This window comes from Hippocampus comes, unplaced genomic scaffold, assembly GCF_001891065.2.
Source record: "Hippocampus comes isolate QL1 unplaced genomic scaffold, H_comes_QL1_v1.1 scaffold48, whole genome shotgun sequence".
Lineage (NCBI taxonomy): Eukaryota > Metazoa > Chordata > Actinopteri > Syngnathiformes > Syngnathidae > Hippocampus > Hippocampus comes.
In genome coordinates this window covers 1,967,084-1,980,506 of record NW_017808403.1, presented here as the reverse complement: position 1 = coordinate 1,980,506, position 13,423 = coordinate 1,967,084, and the positions used below count along the sequence as shown (strand labels likewise).

General features: G+C 47.2%; 1 protein-coding gene and 1 long non-coding RNA gene across 3 annotated transcripts in view; one reads left to right on the top strand and one right to left on the bottom strand.

The window, feature by feature from the left end:
• Positions 1-54: 54 nt before the first annotated feature.
• The window catches only part of LOC109508401 (uncharacterized), a 28,580-nt gene continuing 15,211 nt past the window's right edge, over positions 55-13,423 (top strand). Inside the window, exons 1-3 of one of the 2 annotated variants that reach the window (XR_002166655.1) lie at positions 55-131; positions 208-314; positions 8,835-9,001. This is a non-coding gene — a long non-coding RNA (uncharacterized LOC109508401). Of the gene's footprint in view, positions 315-8,834; positions 9,002-13,423 lie in introns of both variants that reach the window. The other variant, XR_002166654.1, reaches the window with a different exon arrangement.
• The window catches only part of nat8l (N-acetyltransferase 8-like), a 20,450-nt gene continuing 13,446 nt past the window's right edge, over positions 6,420-13,423 (bottom strand). The window contains exons 2-3 of the mRNA XM_019858349.1: positions 11,245-11,409; positions 6,420-6,958 (exon numbers count right to left, since the gene is read on the bottom strand). Of these exons, the coding sequence (XP_019713908.1) occupies positions 6,591-6,958; positions 11,245-11,409 (533 nt within the window). The 3' untranslated portion in view covers positions 6,420-6,590. The remainder of the gene's footprint in view (positions 6,959-11,244; positions 11,410-13,423) is intronic.

The following is a 13,423-nucleotide window of genomic DNA, read 5'->3' as shown; positions in this document are numbered from 1 at the left end:
TGAAACAGCCCCCCTCACCCCCCTGATCCCCCCAACCCTCCTCACCCCACAGAGGGGAGTGTGAGACTGGCATGTGCACATTCTTCAGGGCTCTCTGCATTTTTGGAGAAGGGGTGTCCCAAGTCAGACAGGTAGAACAAACACTCCCGAATCCAGCTTTCACACTGACTGACAAATGAATGACTTCACCTCGTTAGTCTTTTACAGCGACCATATTACGTCAGGAGTAAGACGGATCCGTTTGGCACGGGCAACAGTATGAGGTCCCCCCCCCCCCCTACTCGCCCCCTGCTGCCATGGCAACCGTAAAACCTGTGAGTACTTGGATGTCATCGTGCAGTGTGACAAATGCAGATTTTTCAAATGACAAAGCATGACCCTGGTCTAAACGTGTTCGGGCTTAATGCATGTTTTTTAATTGATACAATATATCAATGTATGTACAGCCACATTTGTCGTAATGCCAACTTTACACCTGTACAGTGTTCCAGTTGGGAAAAAATGATATATACATATATTTTTTCCAACCGGGTTCATAGTCACAGATCGTATTTCCAGTGTGATGGTACAGCATGAGGGACAGACAGAGAACTGATGTCATGTAACAAAAAGTAAGTTTTCACTGCACCCACTTGCCACTCCCTTCCCCGAATGTAACTGTGCTTTGTCTTCCCTTCCCAACTCCTCCCCTTTCGTAAACTAGTCAGCGGGCCTCAGGTGCTATTTATTCCTTGCCTCCAGCGACGACGGCGGGCCCCTTCCCTCAAATTCCAGACCGTAGCATAAGTGCTTCCCCCACCCCCTGTCGCCAATTACAAAGTTCCCGCAGTCCCATCCCCCAAGGCCTTTGCATCCCACCATCCATCAGCTATTCCCTCCTTGCAGTCCACTATCGCAGCCATCTGGTTGACCCGCCTGCCTCCGAAAAAGCGCGGCTGCCTATCTGTTCCCCGCAGCGCTGCGCGCGAGCTCGTTTCCCAGCAACATGCAGCTGTCAGGACAGGGCATGTTGCTGGACACTGATTTTTTTTTTTGGGAGGGGTGGGGGTCTGCACTAAGCTCACTTTTGACATCTCCAGAGTGCAAGCAGACAGGCAGGAAAAGGAAGGCTGACATTCAACAAAGGCTGAAGTCAAATCGTCACCTCGCAATGTACTCGAATGCAATTTTCAAATTGCCAAAGCTGCGATTTGGTGGCAGGGGGGCTGCTTCATTTTGTTCCGTGGGTAGACTTTATTTTTATATATATACATACAGTGTATATTTTATTTATATACTGATACTGTCTTGATAAGTTCAGTGCTGAAGGAAAGCAGTTTACATTTTTTTTAAAAGTACATGGGGAGAGTACCTTGGAAAAAACAAATCGCATATTAAGGCGCAAGACTAAGGGGAAAAAAAACATGTCACAATTAGGTGGAATCTTTTTCTTAATCGTCCCCGCGCTCGTTTGAAGCATCGCTACTCCAATCATTACTGAAGAATCGGTACCCTTGATATCTTTGAAATAGAATTTGCATGTCTTTGAATGTACAATTTGGGTTCCAGAGTGAATCAAAATGAACCCCGGATGCTATTTACATGAAACGTATCATACAGTTTTGCACTCGCAAGCTTAGCGATTCCAAATTTTGAACCTACAATCTGAGGAGTCGCAATTTTTATCCTGAAGGGTGTGTGTGACCAAAGCGGTCAGAGTGAAATGACTTGTCACGGTCAGGGTGCTCCCACGCCATCTTCTTTCCTGTCTGCTCGGACTCTTATTTCCATTCCACCACTTGTTATTGACATTTTTACAAACATGCAGTTGCGCATATGCCGACAAAAAAAAAAAAGTGTACAATCAAACACCCCTTAAGTGTGAACGGTATTGTGTCAGGGAGATCAATAACATCATTACAGTGTTATTATGACAAAATCCATGTGGAAAGTATGTTGGAGTTTGCCTACTTGTGTTTATTGCTGGATTCGTTGGCACGTGGGCAGGATTTTTCCTAAATAATCGCGTTTTGGACAAAATATCGCCACATGAGGATATACAAACTGCAGCGGTAACCGTCACATTTGGCATTGGGTTTCCACTTGTAAAAATAGCCATTGGTCAGTATGAGCAATACATCATGCAATGACGTCTTGAGTAAATGCAAATGACTGTCCGCAATACAAATTTGACCTGTATTCCCCTCAGAAGAAAAAAAACAACAACAACAACAACAAAAACAAACAAAATAGCAATCGAAAACTGGACTGTGATTCAAGACACGGTTGCGCTACAAGTGCTGAGGTGTTTTTGTCACCTGTGGCCTCAGTCCAGAGTTTGTGTCGGCCAAAGACAAGCCACGTGGCGAGAAAGAGGGGGTCCGTGTCCTCCTCGTTGCAGCATAACCTCCCAAACTCCACTTTTTTCTTTTTTTTTCTTTTTTTCTTTTTTTTTAACGGCTCCCTCGCCCTCTTCAGAAGGTGGAACATTCCACGCCGCCGTCTTCTTTTTAGACGCGACTGATCGAAACGACAGGTTGCATGAAGTTAAACACCAAACGGTGGCCCTAGAACTATTTACAACCTTCTGTTTTATCTCCTCCGAAAGAAATCAAATAAACCCCATCCCCGCAAAAAAACAAAACAAAACACTTCATGTCAGCATTTTACATTCATGCCTATGGGTGCTCACCCCGCCTTGACATCATCAGAGTAAAAACCACACGCAGCATCTGTACATTTGTGCTGTTTCAGTTTGCGATCGGGAAACCGCTGACCTTGATTGAACACTTGGATTTGATTGTGGGCCACTGCGGAGGAGCTTTAACTGTCGGCAGTTTGGGCCTTCGTGCCTGCTCGTAGTGACGTTCTGCGGGGCCTAAAGCACTCAAGTGAACGGGACCCCTCGTACAGGAAGGGGGTCTCGATGCAGCATACCTTCTGAATCAAAGGGAACCCCCGCCCCAAAAAAAAAACAGAAATCCGAAGAAAACCCACCGAAGAAAGGTGCAACTGTACACAGAAGCTGCACATTGAACCTTTTCTACATTCTACTAAGAATTGGTTGAAGTAGTAAACATACATTAAAAAAAAAAAAAAACAGTGCACTTTGAGCTACTTCGGCCTTCCAGTCATTGATTTCACTGCATAAGGCAGAGGTGTCCAACCTACGGCTCGGGGGCCATGTGCAGCCCGCCCCCCCCGTTTTTCAGCGGCTCGCGACATGACCCCCAAAAATATAGGATACTAAAAATGGCATTTGACATGAGCCACGGGGTTAGTTAAAAAAGGCCAAGGTGAGCAAGAGGGAGAAGGGAGGCTGTACTTTTTGCTATGTATTGTATTGTATTGTATATTCGAAGATACGAATAAATGCTTCAAAGAACAACCCAATTTATCTTCCAAACACTGTAGTGAATAAAAGGGAATTCAATGGCTGATGTACAAAGACATCAAATGAATGATTCTCATTGAACTGTTTGAAAAATGGTTACCTTACTTTAGTTTTGTCTTTTTTTTTGCTTCTGAATGTGGAAATGGGATTCAGCTGCTGCCAAGTGCAGCGCTGGAACTAGTCGGTGAGAGAGAGGGCTGTTGGCCACACCAAAGACTTGGAGAAAATTCCCTCAACAATATGCCTCAATGCCGATGAAATGAACTCGACAATACAAACAATCTCGAATCGCTTTCTTGGCTGACTTAAGCGAGTTTCAAAAAGTGGCCTTTTCATCCTTCCATTTTTTACTGTATGCGGCCCTCCAACGAAAAAGTTTGGACACCCCTGGCATAAGGCATTCCGGATGCTTTCTTCAGAATATACTGGAATGTTAATTCTGAGGAGCATTTTCCCAAATGAGGAGTATTTTCCTCCCGCACGTCGCGCCTCTTATTCCAAACATTCCTACTGCAGGTGGTAGCGAGATTTTGCACACCACGTGCATGGCGATATCCAATTTGGCAGCTATCCCAATCCCGTTCAAATCTGTCACGATGATGGACGCTTTGTTCGCTCAAGTAGAAGACATTGCTCGAGCTTCGCGGATGCGTTCAAGTATTTAGCTGGAGCTTGGGCGAAACATGCCATGCAAACCACTTCCACTTCGTCCCGCTTGTTTACACTCCTCAACTGATCCGCTGTCAGTCTCAGTTGTGCGCTCTGAGTAAATGCCCTTTACAATTTGGGAAAGACATTCCATGCAATTGTTTCACATGATCTAAAAAAAAAAAAGGTAGCACAATACATTTTCAGATATATTGTCATGTTTCGGTTTGTGACCAACAGGTGGCACTGTAGGGCTCTCCCTGCAGCTGTACACCTGTTGGTCGTTATGTAATTGTTTAAACGGACTTCCGGCACAACCACTCAGTTTCGGGTCATTATTTGTTTGCTTGAAACTGTCATGTTTGTTTCTGTCATGGTTCTGTTCCTGTTAGTTTTTTGCCACAGTCATGGTTTTGTTTTGCTACTTTGGATTCGTTTTGGTTGTTGGCACTTTGTTTGTTTTGGATTCAGTTTTCTCTGTATTTTGTTAAATACAATTCGTCAAGTTCACCCTGCTCCTCTCTCCTGCCTGCTTTTTGGGGTCCACCACCACCTTGCAACGTGACATACGTCTCTGTAATTATATATAGCAGGCATATATAAATATAGATGAATTGTTTTCTGTCTTTTTTTTTTTTTTTTGTAGGGTACACACGGGCATGCCACATTGCATTGCTTTTGCATTCTGCGTTTTGGTTGGCTGGCAGGCGAGCTCTCATCCGGGGCAGTGTTGCATTGTTGGGGTAGAGTCCATGCACACAAATTGTGTGTGTGTGTGTGTGTGTGTGTGTGTGTGTGTGTGTGTGTGTGTGTAGGGGGCTGGAGGGGTTCAGGTTGTAGTGGGCCCCCGACAAGCTCCCAAATGACGTCATCAAAGCAGTGCAGCAAAGCTCTGTGGCTCATGCGGAAATGGTGGGAAAGTGCTGAGGCCGGGGACAAGGAAGGTCAAAGGTTTTCGGGGGTGGGTGTTGGGTCTCGGCCCAGAATTGCAGACAGACTCATTAAACGGGAGGTAGAAGAGAGGTGGCGAAACCATGAAGTCCGTGTATCCCTCACATTCCTAAGTTGAGTTTTACAAAAGATAGGATGGCAACTTTAGGGGCATGAACATCGCTGGCTTTGCTGTGTAAAAAGAAGGAAATCGGCTTTTCTTGTGCTGAAGATTCGGCGTTATTGCTAGTTGTCGCGTCATTACCCGACAATGGTGGCTTTCCGTTTTAGGTTAGGATGTCTGCCTTGCAGTTCTCGAGCTCCAGGTTTTCCGCTTTCCCCGCCGACCTGCCTGTGAGGCAGACGCACTAACCGCTACCCGACGTTGCTGCTGGTTGCAAAAAAAAAATTAAAAATGTATAAAATATATCTTCATGTATCCGTAGATAGATTAGATTTGATTCTTGTCACCTGCACCACCTCTTGACAAAGTTCGGTGGAAATGAGCTTTGTTGCTTTTGTGTATGAAATGTATCTGTCATACTTGACTGGTTTGCCAAAATGATGTGCCGTGTGTTAGGTTCAAAGAGCATTAGAGAGTGCTCTTCCCGGTGCCTCGACCTATCACAGAGAGCATTGCTCAAGGGACAGAAAGCAAAAGGAGAAGGGACGGCTGAAAAAATGCGACGTGAGGCCACAGCGACGACAGCGGGAGCCTTAGGTAAGAAGTTACGCTTCGGTCTCAGTTTTTCGTTGTTTTCAGCTGTGTCGTTTCTAAATGATGCTGTGTTCGCTTTGTATTTCTGTTTTGCTGACGCGCTCGTTGGGTAGGCGTGTGTTGGGAGCAGATTGGCTGAAAGTACTTTTACTCAAGAGTGAGTTCATTATTTTGACCCGGCAGATTGGGTTCAAGATTGGGTTTGGGTGGCCCGAAGAGCCGTCGCTGGTCACCCCTTTTGGACTATTTTGCAGTTCGCTGATGATGAAGTCGGTTGAATGTCAGATTCTTGAAAATCACCGGGAGCGGCCGGATGGCTCGGTGGGCCGGGAAACATCGCTGATGGAACGAGTCTTATTTTCAACCACAGCTTTGCTGATATTGAATCTGGTCGCCCATCTTGGGGTAGTTTCAACTCATCAGTTAAAATGTGTTGCGTTACTCCTTTCTGGATCAAAATCTCCACCCAACATGCTCCGTCAAATCTGCAACCCAATGTCCTGGGAATAAATAACCCAGCATAAGCTGGGTCCAATTTGGACCCAGCGCCGGGCTCGCTATTTCACCCAGTTTGGCTTCCATCGTCCTCGTCTTGACGTCCGGTGTATGTCCATGGACAATGCGCGCATAGGCCCCTCCCCGCCCGGTCCCAACAGAGGGATATGGAAGGGCTGCCACTCATTTCCACTGGGAACGGTACCAGAACAAATGAATAACAATCCCCCCCACCGCCCTCCCAAAAAAATGGAGAGGAAAAAAAAAATGTGGAAATGTCAAACGGTATTCCAAAAAGCAACAACAACAGAAGTACTAAGCGGCAGTAATTGTTAGTGACTTGAAAGTAAATAATTACTGGATGTCAAAAGAAATAAAAGCTGTCAGAGACGCTCTGTCGCTCTCTCTTCCATCTCGCGCTACCTCTCACTCCTCACGGAGCTGCAGGCGGTACCTGCTGTGCCGGATCTGGAAGAACAGCCGCTCGGCGGCCGAGCGACTCATGCCGGGCAGCCTGTAGTCCTCGCTCTGGCCCGTTCGGCGGAAGCCCAGCGACTCGTACAGCTTGTGGGCGGCCATCTTGACCGCCGTGGTGCCCAGGACCACCGCCGCGTAGTTGTTGCGCACGGCGAACTCCAGAACGCGGCGGCCCAGGGCCTTGGCGATGCCTTTGCCGCGGTAGCGGGAATCCACCGACATGCGCCGCAGCTCCACCGCGTTGTCGTCCTCGCGGCCTTGCGCCGCCACGATGCCCACCACGCGGCCGTCCAGCACTGCTACCCAGAAACAGGAGCCTGCAAGGCACAGGTGGCAAAACCTAAAAACATCCGGTCCCGACTGCTGCTCCTTCTGGTGCGTGCACCTTGGCGACCGGGGAACAGTATCATACAGTCAAATGCATTTACACGGAGACGGCCATTCCTCACTAAACAGCGGTAATGCTGCTGGTTCTTCGCAGAGGATAAGGAAGGGATGCTGAGTATTGTTAGATTATCTGCCTACATGTCACGCCACTGTTTGTGTTGAAATGTCCGATACTTAAAATAGCCCCACCCGGAATCTGTCGAGAAAAAGTGTTGATTCTGCGGAAAACAATCCTGGTTCTGCAGAGAGCAATTCCTGATTTCGCGGCTTGAGACGTGATTTTCTGTAGGCATTTAAAAAAGAAAAACGAAACTAAAACACTGTGGTTTTGAAATAATCCACATCAATTCTCCTTGTCCCTGTTGGGCAGATTTGTTTGCAGTGTTTATGAAGTGCAAAAATTTTGACCAAACTGTAGGTTTGAGGCACAACAAACAAAGTGTCGACGATCCACTAGACCTGGATCTTGTTACCATACTGAATAGAGTTTGCTCATAAATAGTAGTCATTATTACACGAGGCAATGACGTGACGTCATCTTGAGTGCACGTCTCCATGAAATTAGGGGATCGAAATGCCTTGCGTCATTTCCCCTCCAAAACATTTCAACCTCCTCCCGCATGGCTCCTCGGTGGATACGAGACAATAAAAGGGCGACCCCTCCTCGCTGGACCACATTTGCTTCCGTCAACACTGCCGCGCGATGTCGTCATTTGCGTGTTTTTGTAACATGAACAATGAAAAAATTGAATTGAGCCTTTCGCTCCACAGTGTCACCGTCGCCATCTATCTGAGCACGAGAGACATCCAACTGCCGGGGTGAGAAGTGCCCGTGAACATCATCTTGCACGCCGGGCCTTTTTCCGCCGGCTGTTTCGATTTCCTCGGAGTGCTTTGAAAATCTCACGCTGGTGAACTATTCAAAGGTTGTAACACCAACACATCAACACTATTTGTTCGCACGTCTATGGGTGATCGTTTGTTAGCATTTAGCTAAGCGGACTTGGTTTGCCTTTTTTTTTCTCTTGCTACTCTTTTTCAACCTTTTCTTTTTGCTTGTCTTTCTATTGTTCTTTTTCCTTCCTTCACCTGTTTTTTCTTGTTTCTCTTTTTCTTGTTTCTCTTCCATTTTCCCTTTTTTTCCTTCCTTTTCCACCTTTGTTCCTTTTCCTTCTCGTTTCCTTCCCCCTCCTACTCCTCCTTTTGACTTTCCTTCTCGATGTGACCCTTTCCCTCTTTCTTGTCCTTCTTTTTTCTATTTTGACATCCTTTTTTCTCACTCCCGTTTTCCCTTTCTTTGTCCTTTTTCCTCCTCTTTCCTTCCTTGCCATTTTCATCTTCCTCTCTTTTCTCTTTCCCTTTTATTTCTTTGTACTTGTTTTGCATTTTTGCCTCCGACTCCCCTTCCTTCTCTTTTTGCTTTCTTTTTTTTTTTTCACCCATCCCTTGCCTCCCCCCTCTCCCTTTGTTGGTTTCCCCCCCCCCTTCCCCCTCGACAGGGAATGATGCTGCAGTATTTGTATGCGTTAACCAAGGGGTTGCTCCAATAAAACGCCCTCCTGAGCATCTATTTGACTGCAGCCAATGCCACGAACGGGACCGGGCAAGAAAAAAAAAAAAGCACGCTCTCCGACGCGCACGCATGCACGCTTGTGCCACTCCGGCTGAAGGGTGTCATGACCTCGAAGCTTGCCGCCATCACGGCTTTCAATCAAAGACGGCCAGCGGCTGCCCGTTCTTGAACACGAGACAAATTCGTCATTGCTTGCGGATGCCATTTTCTCCCCTCCGTGTCGACTCTTACAGGACAAATGGAAGGTTCTGGAGCCTTGAAAGGATCCATTATGGCTGCGAGGGCATCCATCCCGAGCGAGGGAAGGAGGAGGGGAGGATGGAGATGAGACAGGAGGGGGAGGGGCCGCTGCGAATACTGATGATGGCCGCGCAAGAAATCAACCTGAGGGAGGAAGACGGTGAGTGACGAAGAAGGTTCCGCACCGCCGTGCCGCGTTTTCCTCCATTTCCCGCCCATCGCGGCTTCGACGGCGGCGTTTGGCACCCGCGCCCCACTCGACTGTGTGCGTGGCACTGTGTGCGTGGCGCTGTTTGCCGGCGCAACCGGTCAAAAGGGTTTTCGCCGGGGGGGGGGGGGTGCTTGGAATGCAATGACAGGAGCACGGCAAGGCTCGTTCCTCGAATGGCGAAAGGCAAGTGGAGGAAAAGAAGCAACGAGGTGCACGCGTTGTCGCCGCTTCACAGACTTGCGCTCAGAGTAGCATCTCAGTGGTTGCCGTGGCGACCGCCCGCGCACAGCGGCTTCTTGATGTCTTTTGCTTTTCTTTCCTCCGCTCGCATCTTTTTTCTTCTTTTGAGTTTCCTTTTTTCATTTCCCGTGTTCATTTTTTTCTCCCTTTTTTTTTCAGTTGCTTCCTTTTAAAAGTGGTCTTTATTTTTTATGATCTCTTTTTTCTTCTCACCTTTTTCCTTCCCTTTTCCATATTCTTATTTGTCCCCGACTGCACTTGAATCTTGTCTTATTCTTTTTTCTTTATGATCTCTTCATTTTCATCCCCTTTCTGATCTTTATTTCCCTTTTCTCTCCTTCTCGACATTGAGCTTTTGTCTTTTTCTTCATGTCTTTCTGTTTTCTGTTTCTTTTTCCACTTACACTCCAATATTTTCCTGCACGTTCTGTTGTCTTTTTCTTTCCTTTTTTTGATTTGGATCTTTTTCCGCGTTTCCTCTTCTTTTCCCCCCCGATCTCCCTTTTCCCTGATAACCTTTTTTCTATTGTTGTCTCGTTTCACTTTTTCACTTTCTTACCTTCCTACCCACTTGGATCTTAGTTTCTTGTTTCCCCCTTTCTTTCTTCTTCTCTGCTGCTTTACTTGAAGCTTCTCATTGTCCATGCTTCTTTTTTTTTTTTTTTGCTTCAGATTTCGAATGGCTCTCACACGACGACGCCGTCAGAAAGTCGCCGGCGAATCCCATACAAGCGCCAGCGTAATCCGATTTAGCCCTTCCTCGATTCATTTATCCAACACTTGCTGGACTTTTCTCTCTCACTCGACACGCTCACACTCGGGACCTTCAAATGAACCCTTCATTAAACAGAGCGAGCGTGTATTCCGCACGGCCATTAAGGCCGGAGCTCGTTCGATATTCTATCCGCCTCCTCCGCACTCGTGGGCCGCTCCCGAGTGATATTCGTGGCCGACGTTTGTTATGAACTCGCGTCTTGATTGACAATCATTGATGGCGTGATCGACTGACCTACGATGGCTTAACTGCTCCCGCGGCGATGCGAACGCAGATGAAGACATTTGGGCCACCTGAGTGGATCTTCTTTCCAAAAGCACCGTCCGGGTTGCCAACTCTCTTGACTTTCCCTCTCGCGACTGTTTTGCCAAAAACTGACTAAAATTCCCGCTAAAATCAGGCAACATGCGGCAGAATTTTTGGCAGATTAGGACAAGGGAGGAGACCGGTGGGAGGTCATCTGGGAGTCAATGGCGCTGAATTTTATCGACGTTGTTGGACACTTTTGAACGAAGGGATGTTTTTCAAACTATTTCCCCAAGGTTGCCTCTACAACTCTACATGACCGAGGGAGTAAAAATTGTATTAGGAGAAATAAGGCACATACCAAATGGAGCGAGGTGCGGACATGATTGTCAATTGCTTTTTTTTCCTAATGATTCAAAAATGCAATTTTTGTGACCAAAAAAAAAAAAGAAATTCAGCCCTGCAATAAATAAATCACCAAGGCAATCTGAATTGGCACCTCCCATGTCTAATCGCCCAAGGGAGTCACGGAGATGCATGCGTTCATTCATTGTTGGCCCTTCCCTTGTCACAAGTCTTTTTTGTGGGGGTGGGGGTGACACCCCGATAAACTCCTGAACATAACCCATTCCCCCGGGGGCGAATAGCTGCAAAACTGAGGTTCAAGAGCTCCATCCCTCTCGCTCACTTTACATTGTGCAAAAGCACTCATGCCTGAATACTGAGCTAGGCAGTTCTTCCTTTTCCCTTTTGCCTCCCGTCAGGCCTCAAAGAAGGAGTGGAGGCAAATGGGGGGAAGGAAAAACAAAAATCCTGGGAGGAGGGGTGGCGTATTGGCTACAAACACTGTGTTGGTATGGGTTACCTCGCCCCCTTTATTTGAAACATTTGGTCCCCAAAAGAGCACCCCCCCCACCTCCCCAAATCTTACCTGCAGGTTTCATGTAATAAGCCTCGATGTCAGCCATGTCCGTGTGCAAGGCGTGGTCCAGGTAACTGTGGATGACTTTCCCGCTGTAGTAGTAGCGCGCGCCCAGAAGCGCCAGCGGCGCACAGCAGGTCAGCGCCAGCGATTTGGTCACAAAAAAGCACATGACTGCAGAGAAATGGGAGGGAAACAAAAAAAAAAAAAACTTGTCAGAAGAAAGAATCGCAAGCAAATCTCCATTCTATCACGCATGAGCAGCAAAGAGTAAAAGTCCACCTCAAATGTTTTGCGGTCTTGAAACCAGCCCCCTCCTTCCCTCGTTTTGACCCATGGTCTCCCCCATGGGTCCATTTCGCACACTCGATCCAGCCATCGCATTTTTTTAAAGCACATGTCAACCCAAAATTGGCGCCCTACTATAGTCCAAATGATGTCAGTTAAGCAGCTAAATTTAGCTATTGTTGTCCATCTCAGCGTCAACTTGCCGTCAACTGAAGATGACATCACAGTTGTTCAGGGCTCAGTTGCCGATTACAAATCATGGCCGAGCTTAGCCATGATCCTTTTTTAAAAAGCTCTTAAAGGTAAACATTCATTTCAAATGTTGAACGGTCGAATGCAGGCGTGTTGAAATTATGCCCCGCCCGGCATCTGCTAAAATTCACAATTGACACAGCCCGTGTCGTTGGACTGCCTGCTGGGGCGGTAAGCGGAAGAAGAGAAGAAATTCATTCTCATCTCTGACTCCACCAACAACACATCTGAAATATAGTAACAAAAAGACTTTTCATCATGCCCCAATGAAAGGAAATAATCTCGGTAGAGTAGCAAAGAGCGTGAACGGCCACTGCTTGTGTCACTTGGTGCTTCCAGTCAAGGTCAGTTGGGTGCAAAATGCTCTTGTTTTCGTTCGGAATGTGAAGCTGAAGTGCATATTAGCTACCCTAACAGATTGGTTTGACGTCAAAATAAAGTCAAAGTGAGGAATGTCTTGTAGGAATTTTACTGTATGCGGACCTTGGCAGAAAAAGTTTGGACACCCCTGGTCGACTGCAAACCGAGCTCTTTTTTTCCCCGCTTTTGACACATGGTGTCACCCAGGGGTGCTCAAGTCCTGGTCCTGGAGAGCCCCTATCCAGCCTGTTTTGGATGTTGTCTCCCTCCTCCACCACAGTGGATTCAAATGATGCGGATGGTGAGCAGGCATCTGCAAATCTTGCCGATGAGCTGATCATTTGAATCAGGTGTGTTGGAGGAGGGAGACAATATCAAAAACAGGATAGGGGCTCTCCAGGACCGGATTTGAGCCCCCCCCCCAGGTGAGAGCATGGCTCAATTCAGCTTGTGGCCGTCCATCCATCTTTTTTTTTTAAACCGCTTCCTTTTTAATTAAAGTAAACCTTGAATGATGAACAGCATAACACACACCGGTGTTAAAAAGACTTCCTTTATCCCCTTTCTCGACACAAGGTCCAACCCATGGGTCAATTTAGCGTAGGCCATCCACCAATCCCATTTTTGTAGCTCGAGACTTCTTTTGGCTGAACTTCCACTTCAGTTGATAGGCATGCACCAAAATGCAGACCAATGTCTCCTTTTTTTTTTTTTTTTTTTTTACCCTTTTTTGACCCGTGGTCTCAGCATGAGTCATTGTTGCTTAGGCTATCCATCAATCCATATTTGTATATTCTATGTCGATGCAATACCGGTTACATATGGCAGAGTTGGAAAACAACCTCTATTACCCCCCCATCTCTTGACACACGTGATAACGCAGGGATCCATTTTTCTGGAGCTGTCTCTGTGTCAGATGGCTTTGAAACTGAGGAAGCCATGTTGGAGCAAGTGTGTAGTTGATGCTCGGGGCCCCAATGGAAGACGAGCAAGGCTTTGGGAGCTGTGAATTCCAAACCTTTTGGAAGAAAGGGTGAAGTGGAATGACTTTTTGGGGGTGCGGGGGGAGGGGGGCAGATTTGCTCATTCATTCCAGGCGAAGCCCGTGTCGTCGCCTCGACTGCTTGCCTGGCCGCCGGTTACCGCGCATGCGCAGTGCGGCCGCCCATGCCTTTTGTTGCCGGCGGCGCAACAAATTTCGACTCGGTACGTCAAACACCTGTGGAATCGTTCGGCTTCGAATAGCGCGCGCACGTGAAAGAAAAAAGGCAACGTCACTGCGTGGGGG